Source organism: Musca autumnalis, unplaced genomic scaffold, assembly GCF_047663935.1.
Source record: "Musca autumnalis isolate F117 unplaced genomic scaffold, ASM4766393v1 scaffold_1, whole genome shotgun sequence".
Lineage (NCBI taxonomy): Eukaryota > Metazoa > Arthropoda > Insecta > Diptera > Muscidae > Musca > Musca autumnalis.
Genome location: NW_027411644.1, coordinates 104876226 through 104900552, shown reverse-complemented (window position 1 = coordinate 104900552; position 24327 = coordinate 104876226). Strand labels below are relative to the sequence as shown.

The following is a 24327-nucleotide window of genomic DNA, read 5'->3' as shown; positions in this document are numbered from 1 at the left end:
AATCTTTCTTCATTCTGAGCTTTAAATTGGTCCCAATTGCGTTACCAAAATTGGTCAAATACTTGAGATGTAGAAAAAAAAACGCTCAGATATCCCAATTTCCAATTTGTGGAATTTTATTTCCATGGCGGATACGTCGACTTCTGTTGGACAGTTTCCAAGAGGAGGGCTTGTTAATTAAACTCCACCATTTTCATATGTAATTCGAAGAATTTCAGTTGTAATTTCATTATTTCGTTTAAAATTCGAAACATTTTACTTGTACTTTGAGAATTCCAATTGAATTTAGAATTATTTCATTTGTAATTTGAGAATTCCATTTGAAATTCGAATTATTTCATTTGTAATTTGATTTTTTTCATTTGTAATTCGAATTATTTCATTTGTAATTCGAATTTTTCCATTGCCTTTGCTCACTTGTTTTTATTAAACATTTTGCCATTCTTTTTAAAGAAGTTTAGGCTAACGAAGTTGCATTTTAGGTTTATTTTGGTTTACCCCGTAGAAATAAAATATTTTGTTTTTCCGTGATAAAATTTTCTGAATTATATTTTTATGGTGCAAATAACAAACGCCACAAAGAATTATGTCGATTCTCTGACGTTGACATATAAATAATACCATCTTTACGATATTTATCAACAAAAGATGAGATAATGTTAAAAAAAACACCAACAATGAAGTGTATCTACTGACTGATTTATGCGATCAAAACGAATGGAAAGTTAGAAGCTATTAAAAAAACAACGAGTATAGACCGATTCTTGCCTATAATTTGTCAGACCTTTGCAAAGTTTGGATTCTACGCACAATGAAAAATGTGTACATACATATATAAACATACATATTAAAAACCATTAATGTTTATTTTGTTTTCATACAGATTTATTTGTTTCTGTTTGTTTTTTTGAGACATATGGATTTTCAATTATAAATATTCATAACAAAATATTGAAAAGGAAAAAAGAATAAACAATCATTTGGTGGCATGTGGTATTCTTGTGTCTTCCAAATCAAATAAATTCGTATTGATAAATATTTAAATTTTTAATTCAGAACAATAACGCACTACTTTTCAAATTCGAGGGGTTTGTTTGTCCAACCAGTGTGTGTCTGTTTGAAATCTTAAAAGCTTTCATGTATTATTTACAATATTTTTTATTTACTTGATACATTGACAGCTGTTTGGTTTCCGTTTCCCTAACAAATGTTTTCTCTCCAAATTATTTAGTTACTAAGGTATCCGGTCTTTTTGCTTCCATGTGCGTTTTGAACCAAGTTTAACTTGGTCTTTTGGGGGGATATTTACATTAAAAATTTACATTGCTTCTTGGGACACCCTAATGATGGACCACGCCAAAACGTGGATCTATATTGAAAAACTTATATAAGTTTATATACTATAACGTACAGAGTATAAAGTACACAAATTGGATCTTAACTCTATACGGAGGCTGTGGTCCCATTGTTTCTCTACAAACCTTTTTAATGTTTTAATTTTCCCTTTTTTTAACAAATGATAAGATTTTCGTTTTTTCGTTTTAATATTTGTCCAAAGTATAGTGAGTGGTTTTATTTGTAATTCAATGTGGTTTGTATGTGTATGTACAATTCAATTTTGTGTTGGTTTTAGATTAGGTTTTAGTTAGTGAAATTTTATAGGGCAATATATTTAATTCAGGTTAGGTTCTTTTTTATATACAAATTGGTGGGGAATGCAATATATTTCGTGCAATATTAGATTTTAAGTAGTTTTAGATTCTTTAGGTAGGTTTAGATTTTAGATAGATTTAAGTTTTACATAGGTTTAGGTTTTAAATAGGTTTAAGTAATGTGCAATTTAGGCTAGTTTTCACTTTTAACTGTTCTGTACAAAATGTGTTGTGATTTTAATTAGGTTTTAAGTAAAATATTTTAAACTTTGTGATTTTTGTTCTTGTATGCAATTATGTGTTATATGTACAAAGATGGTTAACAACTTTTATGTTTTGTGTTTAACAAAATGTGATTGTTTTTTGTGTGTAATTTCTAGTTTGTACTTGTGATTCGTTTATGTTCACTTTTGTTCTTTAACAATATTTTATGTTGTAACAAATTGTGTTATTGTAACTTGTGCTCACTGTGAGAGTAACGTGCGCTTGTAATACCGGTGAGAAACTGAAATCCCTTTGCTGCCTTGATCGCTTTTAAAGCATAACTATGTTTTCCAATGCTATTGGAAGGCAGCAAAGGGAATAGACTAGCAGTTGCATAAATATGTAAATATATATGTATATTTGCGAACCGCTAGCCCAAAGTAAATGACAAATTTGACAAACAACAGGTTCGACCAAAGTAATTATGACCGGTATGGTCCTTGACCATACATGCTCCCCCTCACAGTGACACAGTGATAAACTCCGCTTCCCTTTAGCTCAGCTTCTCTCCATGTTTTTAATTGGACCGCTGATGACGAAGCCCAACGCCGTCTCGTAGCCGTAAACATCGCCCAGCCCAGTAAACATTCGGCCTTCTCTGCTTATCGCCGAGTACGTGTCACCGCCTAGTTCCAGTTCAATTGGGAGGTTACCTCTGGGATCAACATCGGCCAGACGGTTTGCGGGGAAGTCGACTGTAGGGTCCTCGATAATTGGGTCGCTATATGGCCGGTATGGGAGCTCATTCGTAATTAGGGCGTTTATCTTCAATGCCCACGTATCATTGGTGTTGCGACTCATGATTTTAAATGTCGTAAATCTTCTGCTTTTGTGCAGGAATGAACGCAAACCCAGGCGCCTGAAGGATGAGTAAGAAATCCTGGACATTGCTGCCCCTTGAAGAACGAGCGCTCGAATTGTCGCGTACGTCTCAATTTCTTCCGCCACCACACGTACCATCGCTGTTGGCACAAAGACAAGGTCCCAAGTGAACCTCACAACTACATCGGGAATCATCGGTTGAGGCTCTTGAATTTGGGGAGCCCCATGTAAAAGGGTGTGGTGGCGGTTGTCGCATTTATGGCAGCTCGTCAATGATGTACAGTCGGGTGCAAGGTGGCTTCTAGCCAGACAGTTACGACAGTAGCTTCGCCTCTCTACTGTCTCGTATCTTTGATGGGGTGACATATCTAGGAAGCGGCGACACGTACTTAGCGCGTGGTCATCCTGACACAGACCACACGCACGCTGCCAGAAGCTGGGGCGATCACGGCGGGCATCTTGCTGGCGACGGCGCTGGGATGAACGGCTTCTGTCTGGTTGCTGGTGATGCTGTTGTCGCTGGCTTCCAGGTGAACGGGATCGGGGTCTTCGGGCTTGTACTGGTGCACCATTGGCTGCTGGCATGTTGCGATCCTGCAAATAGGCTGCCATATCTGAAAAGAGGGAGAGGCGAGTACCAAGATTTTTACAAGTAGGGGGTCCGACTAGTCAGTCGGTAAATAATTTGACGACTTTCGTTATGGGTCGAGTTACTATTCCTCCACTAGTACGTATATCTACAACTCTGACATTGGTGTCTACCCCGTGATATGTTTTGTCGACTCTTCCCATTTTCCACTCATTGGGAGCCAGTCTGTCGTCTTTAATGACTATTAAATCCCCCTCTTTTAAGTTATCTTGCTGATATTTCCATTTAGTTCTACGGTGTAATTCCCTCAAGTACTCTAATTTCCATCTCTGACAAAAATTGTGGGAAATAATCTTGAGCCTTTTCCATCTATTTGCTAAGTTTATGTCGCAATCTGAGAAATCAGGTTCGGGTGGAGCAAGAATTGGCGTGCCAATCAAAAAGTGACCGGGTGTTAGTGGGGATAGATCGTTTGGATCTTCGCTAGCAGAACTGAGGGGTCTAGAATTCAGACATGCTTCAATCCGTATTAAAATAGTAGAAAGTTCCTCAAATGTAAAGTTCATTTTCGGAATTGATTTACGCAAATGGGTTTTAAAGGATTTGACACCTGCCTCCCAAAGACCGCCCATATGGGGAGCTCCAGGAGGAATGAATTTCCAATTAAGATTTTGTTGTATGTTCTGATGAATAACAGAGTTCTGTAGAGTCTTGAAAAAAGCGAGTCTTTCCTTTTTCAAAATTTCCGCAGCTCCCACAAAATTCGTACCATTGTCTGAGTAAATACATGATGGGCAGCCGCGCCGACCAATAAATCTCGAAAATGCTGCTAGGAATGACTGAGTTGATAAATCGCTGGTGGCTTCGAGGTGCATAGCTTTTGTCGCGAAACAGACAAAAACACAGACGTAGCCTTTGGTGATCAAACAAGCTCTACCAGTGAAGTTTTTGATGTTGAATGGGCCCGCGAAATCGACCCCTGTTGTGTTGAATGGGCGCGACAATAACGTCCTTTCGGGGGGCAGAGATGCCATAATTTGCTTTTGAGCATGATTTTTGTATAATACACATGGTTTGCAGTTGTTGATAACCTTTTTTATCAACGGCTTCAGTCTGAATATCCAGAATTCAGATCTCAAAATACGTGTTAATAACTGGTTCCCACCGTGTAACGTTACCTTGTGTGAAAATTCAACAAGCAAATGTGTCAACTTCGCATTGTACGGAAGAATAATAGGATGCCGCTCATTGTAGGTGAGAGCCGGCGATTGTACGAGCCTACCATTTGCACGCATAATGCCTTTTGCGTCTAGAAACGGGTTCAAGGTTAGCAAAGAACTGCTTGATGATATTCGTGAGCGCTTTTGTAAAACATCGTACTCATCGGGAAAGTAGAATTTCTGGGTTCGTATAATGGCGGCTCGTTTTCCGTTTTGAATTTCCTCTGCTGTAAGCTCCATCGATGAAACTCGAAGATGCCGTCTACTTTCACCGGTATTCCGCCAAAATCTCAAAGCATAAGCATATGTTCGATAAAGTTTTGATAGAGAGGAAAAATTCTGCAAGGGATCTTCATCGATATTAATCGCCAGAACTTTTACAGTTTTCGCTTCTAGATTAGTTTCTTCATTAACTTCCTTTAATGGCCAACTGGATTTCTGTAATTTTAACCAATGTGGGCCATGCCACCATAACTGATGACTATTTAGTTCATTAGGCGAGCAACCGCGACTAGCAATGTCTGCTGGGTTATCCTCTGAGTCAATATGATGCCAATTTTCGTTCCCCACATTGTCTAAAATCTCTGATATTCTATTTCCGACGAAAGTTGACCAATGGCACGGCGGTTTCTTGAGCCAGGCAAGGACTATTGTAGAGTCAGTCCAATAGTGTAATGAAAAGTTTGAGATTTGAAGATTTTTTAAGATCGTATGCGTCAACTTCGACAGTAAAACGGCTCCGCATAATTCCAGCCGTGGAAGAGAGATCTTTTTGATAGGCGCAACTCTAGTTTTGGCCGTTAGCAAAAAAGTTTCAATTTCGTTATTCGATTTTTCAATTCTTATGTACAAGGCGGCTGCGTATGCACTCTCTGAGGCGTCGCAAAATCCATGTATCTCGATGTTTGTGTCTGGTGAGAAATGAATCCATCTTGGTATTTTCAAGTGTTCTATCTCGCAACTATTTTTGACGAAGTTTTTCCAATTTAGCATTGTAAGGGGTTTCAGAATATCATCCCAGGTTATCTTATCTAGCCATACTTGTTGCATGACTAACTTCGCTACCACTACAATAGGTGCGAGCCAACCACATGGATCGAATAATTTCGCGATCGTTGAAAGTACTTCTCTCTTTGTATAAGAATCTTTATTTTCCATGTCGGGAGGGTTGAATGTGAAGAAATCTCCTGAGATATTCCAACGTATCCCTAAGGTTTTTGTAGATGCATCCTCGGAAATATCAAGTAAGTTTACAGGAAGTAATTTTTCCGCTGGTAAATCATTAATAATCTGTGGATCATTTGATGTCCATTTCATTAGCTCGAATCCTGCAGATTCCATCGCAGAAATGAGTTCTTTCCGAGAATTGATTGTATCTTGTAATGTGTGCCCTCCGGCTAACACATCATCGACATATAAATTTTCCAATATTATTTTTGATGCTAGAGGGTAAGTATCCTTTATGTCTTCCGCTAGTTGTATTAGAGTTCGCAGAGCTAGAAAGGGTGCGCAATTCACTCCAAAAGTGACCGTAAGTAATTCGTAGTCTTCCACAGGATCATTGAGAGATTTTCTAAATAGAATCCTTTGGAATTGGGTTTGCTTGGGGTTCAATAATATTTGCCGGTACATTTTTGTCACATCGGCATTAAAGACATATCTGAAGAATCTCCATTTCAGTACTTGTAACACAATATCCTGTTGTAAGATTGGTCCAGCAAATAAGTTATCATTCAGGCTCTTCTTGTTTGATGTTGGACTCGAAGCATTGAAAACAACTCTAAGTTTTGATGTGATCTTATCGGGTCTGATAACCGCATGATGAGGTAGGTAATAGTTCGGAGCTTTGCTAATGTCCTGTGCAGAAATCTTTCGCATGTGTCCTAGCTCAAGATATTCCAGGATAGTTTTATCATAAAGTTCCTTAATGTCAGGAGTTTTCATTAGTTTTCTTTCCATCCTATAGAATTGCGCCAGTGCTATATTCCTCGATTCTCCGAGCTCCTCGTATTTTTTAAAAGGGAGGGTAACTATGTATCGACCCTCTGGATTTCTTCGAGTGGTTTCCATGTAATTTTGTTCGCAAAAGACATCATCCTCTGACCTCAAAACCTGTTTTGGGGTTTCTTCCACCTCCCAAAAACGTGTCAATATTTTCTCTAAGGAAACTGTATTGCAAAGTGTAATTTGTCGTTGTTTCTGTGATTCATCTAGCAATGGTCCGCCAATAATCCATCCAAAAACTGTTTTTTGGGCTAATAGAGTACCAATTGATTTCATCGGAGCTCCAATTGTAAAGATAAGTGGTCCTATATCCATTCCAATTAACAGATCGACTGGTTGGCTGATATAGAATTTAGGATCTGCTAACTCCATATTCGTGGCATCTCTTAGTTGAGTCTTATCCAAAGTATATGGCGGCAAATTAGATGGTAACGATTTTAACACGGGTGCCCAAACTTCCAATTTAAAGCTGGGTTCGACTCGTGATCGTAAAGTAAAAACGCAAGATCTATTTGATGTTTCTGCAACAAGTTGATTTATGCCTGAGACGTGTACAAGGTTCTTTCTTGTTGGCAAACTTAATCGATTTTTGAGCTTTTCTGTAATAAATGTAGACTGAGACCCAGAGTCAATTATTGCTCTGGCGTCATAAAATTGGCCATTTGCTTCAATTCGCACAAGAGCCGTAAAAAGCAAGGTTTCTCCAGAACTTTGTTTGTTGTTTCCATTATCCTGGAGAGTCAAAGTAGTTGTATTTAGTGGTTTTTCATTCGAAGTGGACTGTATGAATGTAGTTAGAGTTGAAGTACTTGTACTAGGGCGTTCTCCATCTCGTTCTAGGGTTTGTATTGCGGTTCGGTTCTCCGTACCTTTGTGAAGCATGGTATGATGTCGTTGACTGCAATTCCTACAGCCAAAACGACTCTTGCATTCTTTAACTCCGTGATTGGAAGATAGACAATTATAGCATAAGTGAGAATTTTTGACGACGTGAATTCTGTCATTCACATTTTTTTCCAAAAATTGTGCGCAATCTCGAATAAAATGATTTGCCTTGCAAAGTTGGCAAGTATTTTGATATTGTTGTTTGGGTTGTTGAGAGAAATTGGCTTTATTTTTTCCCATTACACTCTGATTTTGAGGTTTCTGAAATGTACTTGTTTGAAAACTGTTGGTGTATCTCATCCTTTTATTTTGCTCCACTTTAGGTTGACTATATTTTGAAAAGTTCGGCTTAATATTTCCCACCGACTCCATGGTTTTGAATTTATGAGTAAGATATTTATTGAAATCTTCCCATGATGGCAAAGTTTTGCAATCCTCCAGCGAATTTTCAAATTCCTCCAAAAAGGATCTGGGTAATTTGCTGGAACACAGATAAATTAGAATTGGATCCCATCCAGAAACTGGAATTTTGAGTGTTTCCAATGTCTGAACGCAAGTATTTACTGTTCTCTGCAACTTTTGTATTGTGAAACTTGAATCAGTGGTGACGTTTGGGAGATTGAAAAGTATTTTGAGTTGCTCGTTTACCTGCATCCTCCTGTTCTCATATCGGTCTATCAAAAGTTTCCAGGCTACCTCAAACCCGTCATTTGTTAAAGGCACGTGGCTTATAATTTCCTGAGCTTCGCCTGTTGTTTTCTGCATGAGATGAAAAAGCTTTTCCACGTTACTCATTTTGGAGCTCTTTATGTATATGGCTGTGAATAAATCTCTGAAGGTTGGCCAGGCCGCGTATCCTCCTTTGAAAGACTCCGTATCACATGGCGGCAATCTCGAAATCGGGGTGAAATCGGGTTCTGCGCTGGCTTTTTGTTCCATTTGGGATTCTCGTTTGGCCTTTTCTTCCTTCTCATTCAGTTTAACCGTTTGTATTTGTCCGTTTAGTGCACCAATCGCCTTTTTGTAGACGTCTATAGCTTCCAAATAATGTTTCCTTAATTTATTTTTATCGATCGGTTTTTCCTCGGCTTCAGGAACATAGTCTCGACACTCCTCATAAGCTCGTTTGACTTGATCGAACACCGCATCCAGTTTCACTCGTGATGACTCCAGTGAATGTATGTCGTCTATTTGGTTAGCGATTGCTAAAATTGACGTGTAATCACTAAGATCATTCACGCAATTCGCAAACTTTTCGCATAAAGATTTGTCCATTTTGGTAAGTGAAGGGTCTAACTTTCAAACAGATTTTTGCTTAGCAAGAATTTGACAAAGTCGCCCAATGACGAGGACAAATTTGTTCCTTTTGGTTTTACAACAAATCCAAAAAATTTTTGATTTTTCAAAATTTCGGATGTTATTTTCCAAATTATAAAATCAACGACGAATAATTTGGGGAGTCAAAATGATCTTAAATGGTTTTAAAATCACTATCGAGGTTTTTGTGAGAGAAAAAGAAATATTTGTAATCAAATATCTCTTAAAATCGCCAAAAAATTTAACTTCGACAAGAAAAATTCTTCCAAAACGAGCATAAAAAAATAGAGGCGAGAAAAGCAATAGAATTGTATGCAATTGTTCCAAAAAAAGTTGAGTAAATTTTTCCAAATTGAGTCAGAAATGTGCAAAATACGAAAAAAGGCAACGTTTGATTGTCCACAACACGATAAGATGCGCAAATGAGCAAAAAAATCAAAAATTTTAAATAAATTTTATCCACAAAAGATTGTTCCAAAAATGTGTGTTGGGTTGTCACTTCATGGGTTCAGCCACGTGTCAATTTTAGCAGCACAATTTATCAAAATTTTATAAAATCACTTAATATTCCGCTTACAGGAGGATTTTATTTAATTTTAGCCAGTGTAATATCCAAAATTAGATTTTTCCAAAGTTTTAAAGTTTTTTGTTGAGACAATACATGTACTCAACAAGTCCCAGCAAACTGTTCCACAGGTGAAAATGTTTGGGGAAGTAAATGTTCAGAGTTTCAAACAAAAATGTTTCATAAAACAAAAGTAAATGCTTTTGAGCAAAGTAAATGTTTTATCAATTGGTAAATATAATAAAGGATGAAATATTCATAAATGTTGAGTTTATAAAGTGAGGTTATCTAACCTCCAAGTGTGTTCACGCTTGTCCACCAAACGGATTGTATTTACTCGGTTGTGTATGACAATGACGCCACGCTTCTCCAACGGTTATCGGAATTTGTATATAGGGTAATGTAATATGGCGATTATGTAAAGTATTTTCCCTATAGGGTTATGTGTAAACAAAATCCGCAAAAAAATATATGTTTAGTAAGGTTATGTTGTTTTGTATAAGTGACGCCAAAATCTGCGCTTGAATTTCCAAATAGTTGTTTATATTAGGTTTGTATTGTAAGTTATTGTAATTCTTCCAACAAAAGATGGGTTATTTTTATGTAAATTCCTCTAAATGTTGTTGTGTCATCAATATGACGCCGCAAATCCGCGCCAAATTGCAAAAATTTAGTTTGGTTATGAATTTTTGAGAGTATTCCCAGTATTGGGATTGCAAGAGTTAAAAACAAGGAGTTCAATATTCCCAAAAAGCTTGCATGTTTTTATGAGGTTATGAATTTGTGAAATTATGCCGCCAAAAAATGCGCCATAAGTTTCAGATGTACGCTTATGTATTGGTGTATGTAATTTTTGTAAAATTTTTCAAAAGAGAGTGAGAAAAAATATGTCTTTGCAACACTATGATGCCAAAGATTGCGCCAAAATTTTCATATAAAAACTTGTTTGTGTATGTAATGTAAAAAATTCCTCAAAATGAGATGGCAACTTTCCATAGTTATGTAAAATTTCCAAAAACTGTGAGTTTGTATTGTTTTCAAAATGGCTAACAGGTTATGCTTTCATTTAAAGCGTTCAAAAAGGCGGGTCAGATTCCACAGTTCCCACTGTATTCGGACGGACACAAGAGAGTACGAGAGAGAAAAAGTGTTAAAATGTTCCAACTTTCCACAAATAGAGCAAAATTTCCAACAATTTTCTAAATTTCCAACCTTTTTTTATAAATGTTTCACGTTTTGTATGTATGTGTGTCTATTTTGCCAAGATTTTAACACCAAATTCCCAATTTCCAATGTATGTGTGAGCAAGATTTCTAGGTTATGCGATTGTATGTGTAATATTTCTCGGGATTTTAGCTCTAATTTCCAAGCTTTGGATGCTAACTTCTCAAAATTCCAAAACGTTTCCAATAAAATTTCTCTTTTCTTCCAATATTTAGTAAAAACTCCACAATTTTACGAGAAGAGAGCGAAAAGGTCTAGATTTGTACGTGTATGTGTAGGCTTATCCAAAAAAAAAGGTTTCCAAAATTCCAAACAATTGTATGTGAAACAAGTAAAAAGAGAGCAAGTTTCGTATGTGTTTGTGCGGACGTGTATGTGTATTCCCTCGTAATCGTTAATGGGTCAACGTCAGTCCTTTATCCAGAGATTGGGTATTTTTGTGTCTCTAGCGTCAAATTATCCAATACTGGGACGCGTCATCAAGGGTAATACAGAGTCGGTGCCGTATTTTGCCGCACCCTGTATCCTTTGAATCACGCCAACAACAAAAATTTCATGGGTACTCACTTTGTTTCCTTTTTAGTGGACAAAAATGTGTATGTGTATTTGTGTGTGATTTGTTACCACTCTCTTGGCTGCTTTGCTTCTTCTTGACGTGTTCCTGTTCTCCTTTTTGTTGCTGATTGTTGGATTGTGATTTTTAGAATTTGTTTTTTGCGACCCGTACCGTATTATTTGTTGATTTTTGTGTTGTTTGGTTGGTAATTTGTTGATAAAAAATTATTAAAATTTCACTTGTTTTTATAAAAATTGTACTTTTGTCTATATATTTTTTCTTTTTTATTTGTAAAATAAAAATTATCGGTTTTATCAAGGTTCAATGTATGTGGGTTCCACTGTAAATGTATTTACTTTGCACTCTCTTTATGTATTTACTTTCCACAAATTTAAATGTCACTGTTTATGTTGTTGTTGTATTCACTGTCTTTGATGCACTGTTTCGTTGTTGTTGTTGTTGTACATAACCGGCATTAATTTTTACACTTTTATGTTATATTTATTTTGCACAGTTTATTTATTGTTTTTGAAGATTTTTTTTTTTTTAACTTTTTTGTGTTTTTCCACTATTTTTGTATTCCGTGTTCTCACTTTTTCCAATTTTCTCTCACCGATCTATCTGTATGTTTTTGTTGTATATTTCCAATATTTCTATTTCTTGTATTATTCCACTTTTGCACTTGTTGTTGTTATATATTATTTTTGCACTTTTTTCACTGTCTTATGCTTTGTTTGTTGTTTTTATTGTTTTAGCCACTCACTGTTCTATTTTTTCCAATTTTATTTATATTTCTTTTAATTTTTTCGTAATTGAATTCATTTATATTTTCACTGTCACTAATTGTTTTGATGTTTTTATTTATTTCTCTTTATGCGTTCAATATGCCGGTGTTCACTGAACGGTTCACTAGGGGCTTAGTTCAATTTTTATTCTCTTTTATTAAATTATTTTGACAATGAAATTTTTTTATTTTTTTTTTTCTTTTTTCAGCACTATAAGCAATTTTTAAATGATTTTTAAAAAACACAAATCTGGCTCGTATGGACCAAATGTTTCTCTACAAACCTTTTTAATGTTTTAATTTTCCCTTTTTTTAACAAATGATAAGATTTTCGTTTTTTCGTTTTAATATTTGTCCAAAGTATAGTGAGTGGTTTTATTTGTAATTCAATGTGGTTTGTATGTGTATGTACAATTCAATTTTGTGTTGGTTTTAGATTAGGTTTTAGTTAGTGAAATTTTATAGGGCAATATATTTAATTCAGGTTAGGTTCTTTTTTATATACAAATTGGTGGGGAATGCAATATATTTCGTGCAATATTAGATTTTAAGTAGTTTTAGATTCTTTAGGTAGGTTTAGATTTTAGATAGATTTAAGTTTTACATAGGTTTAGGTTTTAAATAGGTTTAAGTAATGTGCAATTTAGGCTAGTTTTCACTTTTAACTGTTCTGTACAAAATGTGTTGTGATTTTAATTAGGTTTTAAGTAAAATATTTTAAACTTTGTGATTTTTGTTCTTGTATGCAATTATGTGTTATATGTACAAAGATGGTTAACAACTTTTATGTTTTGTGTTTAACAAAATGTGATTGTTTTTTGTGTGTAATTTCTAGTTTGTACTTGTGATTCGTTTATGTTCACTTTTGTTCTTTAACAATATTTTATGTTGTAACAAATTGTGTTATTGTAACTTGTGCTCACTGTGAGAGTAACGTGCGCTTGTAATACCGGTGAGAAACTGAAATCCCTTTGCTGCCTTGATCGCTTTTAAAGCATAACTATGTTTTCCAATGCTATTGGAAGGCAGCAAAGGGAATAGACTAGCAGTTGCATAAATATGTAAATATATATGTATATTTGCGAACCGCTAGCCCAAAGTAAATGACAAATTTGACAAACAACAGGTTCGACCAAAGTAATTATGACCGGTATGGTCCTTGACCATACACCCATATTACATTTCTTTATAAAGAGGTTTTCTAGTCTGTGCGTTTCATATGGAACTCTATTCGGTTTGAATATTTGGTGAATAGGGACTATAACAAATCATTGATCTTCCGCGGTGCAGAGATTTAGTTGTTAGAGAACAACTTATTGGTCTTGCTGGAGAACTGTACGGATATAATTGGACTTTCAGCAGGATAATGCCCCGAATCCCCCTGTAGGACCTACAAAAGAGATGTTAAAGGCACGAAATGTACCGTTATTGGAGTGGCCAGCTGTAACTCATGGTCACAAACCCATTGAAGACTTTCGGGGCATACTATCCGCCAAAGTTTTCGTGAAGTCAAAGGTTTGCACCAAGCTGAAAGAATTGAAATGTGCATTATTGGCGGATTGGGAGTATATCACTACTAACACCTTAAGAAACTTAGTCGGTTCTATGACACGAAGGCTACAACAAGTCCTAATCCACAAGGGCAATACAATATCATGTTAAATGTACAACAATTTCGTTCATTATTATGTATTTTTTAAACATTTTTGTTATTGCACATATAATTATTTTCTATGAAAATTTTTTTATAAATTATTTTTCTTTAATATGAAATTAATAAGAACGCAATTTTCTTTTATATTTTAAAAGCAATCGTAAGCACTAACTGCAATGAAAAAAAATATTGGAAATATGTTTTGTTTTCGACAATAAATATCATAATATTAGTTTGCACATATAATTATTTTACATAGGTATGTTCAGATGTTTTGCAGTGGCGGTGTAAATTCTTCTCCTTCCATAAATTTTAGACTTTTCTTTTTGGATCGTACGTTCTCCAATAATTTCGGTCTTTTGGTGTTAGGCAGTCGGCTTGATCGAGTTATCGATTATAACATCATGTGACTCCGAACCGCGACGCGCCATTTCTACCGCCCCTTCTCGTTTCCTTAAATATTGGAGCGACTCGGGACCCAACCTAAAATTACGTTTGATTTTAGGGCCCCTAAAGGCGTTCTTGCAATCGAAAATTGCTGCAGACTTGAAATACTTTTCCTTTAGTTTTTTTTAATCTGCAACGATTTGATTGCGAAGATTTTACCTTGAAGGACACTACAATTGTCATTGAACTTATATGAGAGCATCAGGAATAGATTCCTATACCGTCTAGATGTGGAGTGTTGTAGGTCTAGGGCTACCTGTCGGGTATTTGTTGCTTCAATGCTAATTTGTTGTTATATAATTACCGTTTCCACCCGAGCTTTATGATAATGTTATTCATAGTTGGCTCGCAGCGTTACCATATTCGGGACTGCGCCATAAGAGTGATCTTTAGACCCCAAGTTTGTTTGGACGAAATCCGTTTTAGGCAATTCGGAGTCGATTCAGTAATGTCCGTAGGTTAGGTTTAGGATGCGTAGCTGCCGTGCTGGCAGCAACTCCACTCGGAGACCTTGAGGTCCATTGTGATCATCCTGACTATTGAATTGTGTGTATTGTAGAGATGATGATGTTGTTGTGTACATTGGGTTATTTGCTTGTAGATGAAGAATGTGGCTATGTGTGTTTTTAAAGAGGTGATCCGGTTATTGATTTGGCGATGGTATGGTAGAGATGTAAGATGTGATGCGAGTTATGTATGGGGTGATTGTAGTGCGTCCGTATGTTTGTTCCAAAATTTGTCCTTCGTAATATTTTGTCCAAATTTAGTTTAATTTTAAAGATGGACCATATCGGTCCACTCCTCCGAGTACCCACACAATTTTAAAAATGTTTGTCACAAGTTCAGTTTAGGGACTCTTGTCAGATCGGCATGAAATTTGTTGCATCAGATTGTGCTTGCGGCCCCCTACACGATGGTATAATTTTTTTCTGGGGGCAAGTCCATACTTTCTGAGATAATGTCCTAACAGCTATAAATAACCCTGCCGGCACTAAATCAAATGACTGATGAGCACGGTAAAACTTACGGATTAATTACCCGATTTGGCTGCAACTTTGCACAAACGTACATCAAGTTTCACGAAGATCTATATTGGAAAATGTCTTCGGGTAACTCCCTCATAAAAGTTCAAAATTGTTTACTTAAGTGTAGTTTTAGGGCTGTTCAAGGATCGTTTGCAAATTTTTACCGAAAGAACTTCTTGTGGTCCTTTTTACAGCGATATTATGGTTATAGTGAGCAAGTCCGTGCTTTAAATTTTTAAAGCTCTACAAAATCCACGGTGACCAACTAAAGTGCCTGATGGGCACGATAACTATAGAAGGAGTGATTGACATTGGTCCACATTTGTTCATGTTTCTCTCGCATTTAAATCAAGTACGAATGTGGAATATATTGGTCCAACTCCTTCGGGTACCTCCTAGCCAAAATTTCAACATTTTCAAAACTGAGCACTTTAGGGACATGTCTAGGTCCATTTTGACATACGAAAGTATAAATGTTGTTGGCGTTTTTTATTGTTGGACTGCAGAATTTTGTTTAATTTGCTGGATGGGCTTATTGACCTGTTTATCGATACAGAGTCGGCGGAAAAGGGAACTGATGAAGTTGTTTGGTGACAACTGAAACTATAGTATTCCCTACCCTCCGCCCGCAACTAATCAATTTCATATCCACTGTAAAACATTTTGTTGTTATTCAAATACTTGAATACAACAAAATATGGACTAAAGCTGAAATAAACACAAATATGCGAAAGTATAAATTTTATTGGGGTAAGCCTATATTGACTGAAATAAATACCCTAAAGCTGCAAAACCCATACGTCCACCAGCTATTTTCGCGGATGTATTTTAAACTTTATTTGGGAGGATAGTTCTCGCAGTATTCATTTTGGAAAAACAACCCATACTGGGTTTGCTTCTTTTTAATATGACTCAGGCTGAGAGTATATCACTGTCAGCAAAGCGGACTGATACTTTTTTTACTTGTTTTGGCTCAATTACGTTCGGGATGGTGTACTCTGTTAGTTTCACGCCGAAACGTAACACTATTTTGAATAGTTTTGGGAGTCAGTCACACGTTCAGCTGATATTTTACACATTCATCCTAAAACCAGTTATAGCTTTGCACCTCATACATTGTTGCAATAGTTTATATCATATACAAAAGTTTCTTCACAAACTACTCATTCGCAAAAATATCTTTGCCAACTGCATTATCAATTTAGTTTTTAATATGTTTTGCATAGTTTATGAATTTTTTTCTCTATTTTTAACTTTTCCTATTTACAAGTCATAAATAATCTTGGCATAATGGTATTTGTTCAGTTTCAATGCTCGCCCACTCCAGACATTTTTATGTTTGCCTCCAATCTTTGCTCGTTTCGGTGGTTTTACCAAAAGTCATTGCATTGAAACGCCTATCTGTCGGCCTACAAAGACAAAAATAGAAGAAGAAAAACCGAACATAAAAATTTGATGGCAAAAGAAACGCATGTGTTGAATGAATGCACTTTGAATGCGATATTGCTGCAGTGCAGAAAAACAGATAACTTTTGTATGACGTTGGTGTGTTGATATTTATTTTTAAATATTTTAATTTTTTTCTTAGATTTTATGCGTGAACTGACTTTTAACCACACAAAAAATTATGGTATTCATGGGAGGTTCAATGAACTAAAGGCAGTTCGAGGGGCCATTATGATCGTTGGAGTTTTACATGGTTTTAATGTTCCGGTAAAGAATATTTTGAACCGTATTTAGAGAGATATAATGGATAACTGCTTGAAGTCTTTTAGTAATTTACGAGGAAATTAACTAATTATAAGAAAGAAATACCACTTTTTTAAAGTGCTTTATTGATACGTCACTAAATTTAGGCGCCGCCATGAAGGGCTTTGTTTAAAATATTTTTTTGTTATTTTTGTTTCCGAAACAAACATCATGCCTCCACCAAGGAAGCATTACTTCCGTTCACTTAACATTTAATATGTTTTTTTGTCCACCTGTAGCTAGGGTTACTGGATACATGTGTCTGCCCGAGTTCAACAAATGTCATTGACATTATGTTGTGAGGAGAGCAACAGAAAATGGGGGAAAACGACGAAAGGCAAAAAAAATATATATTTTGAAATTTGTTGACAAAACCACATAATATTGGCAACTAAAAATTAAGAAAATAAACAAATATCAATCGTAACAAATCCACAACCGTGTACACATATACAGTAGATACACTCACAAGCGAATACCTCTGTTATGTTTACATTAAAGAATGGACATTTTTGGGTAGGTACAATTTCAACATTTTTTCGATTTGTGCAGAGGGTCTACTGTATATCTTTCACTGGCAATAGAATTATGCAAATTGTGTGTTTTTGCCCCTCTAAATGTTGTCTTTTATTTTACCCACAATATCATAACAAAAATTCAGATATACATACGTGAAATATGTTCACAGATTTATCACTGATGCTTATTTCGAAAAAATAGAAATAAATAAAAATAATATTGTTGTGGTTTTGCCACCAACTGATGTTGATATTTTTCAAAATATTTTTTGGTTAACTATCTCTCTCCTTCGGTGGTATCTTTCTGTTTATTTTCGAAAAATATACATACCCAGTCAGCATTTTTTGAAAATTTTAATCAAATTCGAGTCTTTTTTGATCCGACTGCACGATTAAAAAGCTAGAATATGAGCTCATTTTCTGATCATAAATGACTCCTTTGTCGGTAGGAAAACATAACCTCAGGCGACTCTTCTAAACAAATCACAAATGCGTCTTTTTCGAGTCGTATTTCAATCATTTATTGGTGTTTTGTTGATTAATTTCGGACCCTTTTTCGAGTCTTTTTAGAGTCATGTTTATAATCATTTATGAGTCTTTAGGGAGTCATTTATGAGTCTTTTTGTTAGACGAAATAAATTAAAAAAATTTTTCTTTTTATTCTTCTTTGTTTCTTTCCTTCGTTTTATAGTCTTTTCTGCTTTGTTATGTCTTTTAATTATCCTTTATGTTGCTTGGTGGTTAGTATACTGCTTCTTCATATCACTTGGCAAAACCTGTTGTGTTGTGTTTGTCTGTACCTTTAATATTATACGTTACATTTATATCAAAATTTTGTAGAAAGTGTATATGAGAATTTTATTTTTTTATTTACAACCAAATAAAAATAAAACAAAGCAATCAGTTTTTAATCACCTAACTGTTCAAAATATGATCAGAGTATACATAATTATAATCACTTTTCAAACACCTGTATGACCCTTTTTTGATTAAGCATTTTTCAATCTTCCAGATGATCAATGATTCATTTGTGATTGCTACACATTTGTTGTTGTATCTTAAATTGAACTCTTTTTAATCATTACAGGGAGTCACTTTCGAGTCCCTTTCTGATCACACAAGCGACTTAATCAATTTTTGATCACCAAAAGGACTCTAAAAAGACTCCTCAATGTGATTTTTAAAAAAACAGTCTTCTAAATGCTATCTGGGTACAAGGTACACATACATGTGTGTACATATACAAACAATATTAAAACCTTGATGCCACAATTTCATTATCAAACGTGCATATAACAACATCAATTTTTTAGATGTTGTTGTTTTTTTTTTATTCAAAACTAATGAGGAACAATTAAATAAAATTAAAATAATACGAACATACATGTCGCATGCGTTCCTTTCATCAAATGTACACTGAAGAAAAATATTGTTCAAAAATACTCAATGTAACGATAAAGAACTTTTTCCAATAAACATCGCACAGGGAACAATGGAGACTTCTCTTATATCACAGCACAGAGGTCGAAATCTCTGATTTATCTAATCGAGATAAGTTGCCAAAAATTGTGCATTGTGTATCCGAGTAAAGTTCCTTTTCGTACCACAAGGAGATACACTTTCAAGTTTCGTATAGGTAGCCGTATTCGGAAAAGGAGGGGCATCATAGGAACTCTAAAAGAAACAACTGGGAGAAATTGAACTCATTAGGTTTACCCCGTCTGTGTGGAATCACAGAAATTCACACAGGAGGACGGTTGACAAGCAGGTCAATAATCTCTCTTCGGGGTTGCTTTGAGAAGTCTTGTCAAATCATTTATCCTCAACCAATTTGGTGGAATAATTAACTGGCTAAACTCAGGAAGATCAGCAGGAGGGCATATAACATGATTAGTAGAACTAAACTTAATACGCATTGGAACTTATATAGGGATAATTTCAATAAGTATAAGAGTAAGGTCATGGACAAAATTAGAAATTTTGCCAGAAAAATACGGTAGTCAGACAACGTAGAAAGAAATTTCGTACATAGAGAGAAATTTCTCACTGATTAAAATGGCAAAGTAATGCGCACAATTACCCAGCAAAAAGTTTGCCTCCAAAGAGGCAGTTAAATGATATGTACAAGTGATCTGGAAGTGCATCAAATTATGCATTTTCACTCATGATTTTTACAAGAGCGTGACTACGGAAAGAGGCACTGCATTTTAACTGACCCTTTGGCACTGCATTTTATTTAACTGACCCTCTGGCACTGCATTTTAACTGACCCTTTGGCATTGCATTTTAACTAACCCTTTGGGGTAGAATAGGAGGCAGTCCAAAGCACGTGTTTTGATACAGGCATTCTGCGGAAATTGTGCAAGCCATTACAAAATATGCCAGAACAAATAAAATGCATTATTTGTGTAAAACAAAAATATTAAGAACTTTATTACATTAACACAAATTATGAAAATTCTCCATTGAATTCAATCGCAAACATGTGTGTTTCCTCCGCTCTCCATTTGTTCCAAGCTGAACAGTTTTGCTAAATGGGTTGTCTTCCCATCACCAGTTAAGATTTCGACATGTACTCCAACAGCACTCCATTCGGAAATTTTTTTCTCTTGAGTTGCCGGAAAAATGTTCACAAATGAAATATTATTCAGTTTGTATTAACAAATGTTTGAAAATATTAACACGCTTATCTCTTATTGGAAAATTTATGTCGCTGCCTGTAGAGATGTACAAACTGATTTATGTACATGTAGGGATCTCTAACAACTGCTAATAATATGTAGCGAACGGAGTGCCTCTTTCACGACTCCGTTTGGACTGCATCCGGATGCTGTTAAATTGTGAGGAATTGGAGTGCCTTTTTCACGACTCCGCTGAACTGCATCCGGATGTTGTTAAAATGTGACAAGTGGATGTGATTCTTTGGATTGCATCCAAATGCAGTTAAAATGTGAGGACTGGAGTGCCTTTTTCACGACTCCGTTTGAACTGCATCAAAACATGCCGTGACAGAACTAGTCCACATTGCACTGCTTCCAATTTATTTTGCTGGGTAGTTCCTAATTTGTAATACTCTCTGAGTATCCCATTCACCACCAAAAGGCTGGGAAGAGGTGAAAGAACTCCTACCTTTGAAGTGCCCCTTACAAAACTTTTCCCAATGTTTGAATTGATAATCCTAACGGATTACGTTAGGATAGAGGACACTCAGTTCTTCCAGTGCCGAATGTAATTATTAAATGCTCCCTGAAGAAAGGCAGCAAAGATATCATTCAAATTATCCATTTTCTTTTCTATAAAACTTCATGTAACGCGGCTTCACTCGATTTCCCTTTTGCTCTTTCTAGTTTTTTTTCTTCGGGATGGCACCAGGAGATTTATAGGGTTGAAAGGTATTATTCACCCATGAAATCCTTGGATTACTTATGAACTCATCAATAAAAACCCTCCCGTCAGGATTACATGTCATATTCGTATATAAGCTCCGGAAATAAGAATTTGTATCCATGCATTCCAGAAAGTGGGTTTTCGCCAGTAAATCTAGAGTTTCTAGAGCAGAATTGGTCCACTAATGCTGCCAATACGTTTCTGATGGTTAATTACTATATAGCCTCACCGATCCAAGAATTCCACTTGAATTTCGAAATGGGGTAGATATGAATTTCTGGCTACGTCCCTACGCTGGACACATGGCCTTGGTGTGAATCCACCTAAAACAGAGGTAGTACTATTCCCCAGGAAAATAGTGCTGACACCGTGCGCCAATAATAGATGGTGGGCAGCTGAATCATTTTACGGTAGCCAAGTACCTTGGTGTGGTGCTTAATCATAGAAAAGGAGGAGGAACACACGAATAAAGACCTGATTCCTTTTTGCAAAGCTGGGGTCTAAGACCACATATATTACACTGGTTGCATAGGACAGTCCCATATTAATTTATGGATATCTTTTCTGGTGGCATGCTCTACAAAGAGCTGCACCGGTTCTCTTTAGTGAAGTGGTACTCCTCCTCCTGCTTGGCATGCAAGCATTCTGCAACGGATAGGTAGCCAATTTGGGCAAAGTGTCAGAGGAGGTGAAACTAGAGTTGGGCAATCTAGTTCCTGGAACGGATCGATCTTTCTAGTTCCTTTTGCCAAAAGGAACTAGTTCCTTAATATAGTTCCATAGTTCCAAATAGTTCCGAGAGCGATATAGTTCAGTGAATCTTTCTCTTTCATCGTTCTTTCTATTTCCTTCGTTCCAAATAGTTCCGAGACCGATATAGTTCAATGAATCCTTCTCTTTCGTCGTTCTAAATAGTTCCTAGAAAGAAATAGTTTAACGAATCTTTCTCTTTCTTTTTGTTTTCATCTTTTGGTGGATGAATTGGCATAAAAGTAAATAAATTGCAGCGAAGTAACGAGGATGTGATTTACGTTTATTGAAAGAAAATATTGTTCTGAGAGTAGTTATTGTATAGCTGTTTTTGGAACCGCTCATGGCCCTATGGGCTAGGTTACTGTGTTTGTCAAATAAAAAAAAAATTAAAAAAAAAAGAAAGATCGAAGTGTGTTACAGTTAAATAAAGAAAATGAATTATACAAATGAATGGAATTATATGCACGGCTGGAACTATATGAACTAAAGGAACTATACAAATGAAAGAGCCGGATATAGTTCCAATAGTTCCTTGTCCGGAATAGTTCCTTGGAACTAGTTCGTTCCGGAACTACCCAACTCTAGGTGAAACAGACTACGATTCGTCGATTCTGGACTTCGATACACAGCTGACACAGTGAAGTGGTGAAAAACCCTCCTCCTCCCCCTGGGCATGCAAGCATTTTGCAACGGCTAGGTAGTCAATTTGGGCAAAGTGTCAGAGGACGTGTAACAGACTACGATTTCCCGATTCTGGACTTTGATACACAGCTGACATAAGGGGGTGCAGGACAATTTAGCCATTTTCACCGATGTGTGGAATATGGAGGAAGGAGCGGGAGCTAGTGTCTACTGTGAATAATTAGAAGTCAGATGCTTCTACAAACTTAGCGATAGCCGTTCTCAGTACTATTTGACGTACGACAATGTGTTAGTTGTTTACAGTGACTTGAAAAAATCACTTTGGTAAGAAATGGAATTTACTTATGAACATTTTTGTCCGATCACAACTTTCGACGTGGATAATCAAGGTAAGAGTACATCGATCAAATTAAATCTTTGTATGCCGATAAAGGACCATCCTATATCACTATGAAAAACTGGTTTAATGAATTCAATCGTGGCAGACAAGGTCGTGAGCGTCGTCCAAAAACTGCCGTTGTGCCAGAAAAAAAATTAAGCCGTGCGTGAACGGATAATGCAAGATCGCCATGTTATATACCGTGAGATAGAGGCATCCTTTGGCATTTATTCCACCAATTAACATTTGATATGGCATGAACACCTGGCGCCAAAACGGTTTTTTTCATTGGTTCAAGAAATCTCGAAAAAAATTCGATTGTGGTGCTTTAAAAGCCGTTTATAAGATGGATCCAGGTGATGATTCATGGAACTATGAGTATGAGCCCGAAAAATACCAGCAATCGCTAGAAGATGCTGTAAAAGCGTTCAAAACCATGTTTTGGAGATGTCTCAATCGGAGTGAAAATGTGCTTCAATAATCGGTTTGAGCGTATTAAACAGGTGTACAAATCATGATGGAGATTACTTAAGAAAACAATAAAACTATTTTTGATGATAAATATCCGCGTTTCCATTGTTAGGCCAGAAACTTTTTAGTATAGGTCTACGTTTCGATATAGACCTTATATAATGGTACCTCCGATTTCTTGTAATAAAACTGTTTGTGCGACAAAATCGATTAGTTGTCAATGAGAGCCGTACCTAAAATTTTCTGAGCGACATGTTTGCAGAACATTTCGAAGCTCAAAAAAGTCATATTGTGGTACTTTTACAGCGGTTCTTAAAATAAAGGACGAAAAGGACATTGAAGGAAGGGAGTTAGAAGGTCGAAGTGCTCTACGAAAATAATCCTCATTCGATTCGACTGAAGACATGTCATCTCAAAAATAAGCTAAAGCAACAGTGAACAAAGATATAACGCTAATTCGTGATGGCTTACAGGGTCTCTAGCAAAAACTTCATCACGCCATAACGCGCAAGTTCGACTCACGGCGGATCTGTCCTTCGGGGTTCTTAATATACTCACCAAGACCTTTCTTCCCCAACAGGAATTTTCCGTGCCCCAGACTTTCAGCTCCATTCTGTTGCACAGTGTAATAAGAGAAGATACATGTTTTAGTAACCAAATTTTAATAAAGAAATTTAACATTTCGATGTGTGTGCAAACGTTATCACAAATGTGGAAAATATAAAATACAAAAATAATTTTTTTATTTTATTTCAAATCTTCTTCTTTATTTGCATATTCGATCTCCGAATATAAGCGACCAATACAATTATATATAATTATCTGTTACAAATTTTAAGGTATGTTCATATATTTTCCATGATCTCCATAAAGGCGTCTCTATTTCTGGCTTCACTCAGTAGGGTTGAGATATTTCCAATGCCGGTCCATTTAAGAATATTGTCAATCCATGATATTTCTTTCCGTCCTCTGGATGGCTTCCCTTCTATTGTTCCAGTGATTATGGTTTGGAGCAGTTTGTATTTTGCGTTCCTCATTACATGTCCAAGATATGATGTTTTTCTTCTTTTTATTGTTCCAATGAGTTCCCGTTGACGGTTAACCCTTGAAAGAACCACAGAATTTGGTGTTAGATGTGTCCATGGAATTTTTAGGATACGACGGTAGATCCACATTTCAAAGGCTTCCAATTTCTTTATTTCAGCGGTTTTTAGTGTCCATACTTCTGAGCCGTACAGCAGAACCGACCAGACATAAGTTTTAATAAATCGTATTTTTGTTTCCATATTTATGTCATGACTACATAAAATATTTTTGTATTTGAAAAATGCATCTCTTGCCATTTCGAGTTGTCCCAGTTTTCATTTATTTTGACGCCAAGATATTTAAAGTTCTGTACTTTATCGATATGTGTATTATT

The 24327-nt window shown here is 36.0% G+C and overlaps 2 protein-coding genes across 3 annotated transcripts in view; one reads left to right on the top strand and one right to left on the bottom strand.

Moving 5' to 3' along the window:
- The window catches only part of LOC141403881 (protein Lilipod-like), a 92925-nt gene that overhangs the window by 15344 nt on the left and 53254 nt on the right, over window positions 1-24327 (top strand). The window lies entirely within an intron of this gene.
- On the bottom strand, window positions 864-13040 carry LOC141403893 (uncharacterized). Its single transcript, XM_073986969.1, has 2 exons — window positions 11110-13040; window positions 864-3352 (listed from the first exon to the last, which is right to left on the bottom strand). Exon 2 carries the CDS (start codon window positions 3348-3350, stop codon window positions 2415-2417), a length of 936 nt encoding a protein of 311 aa, XP_073843070.1. The 5' UTR covers window positions 3351-3352; window positions 11110-13040; the 3' UTR covers window positions 864-2414.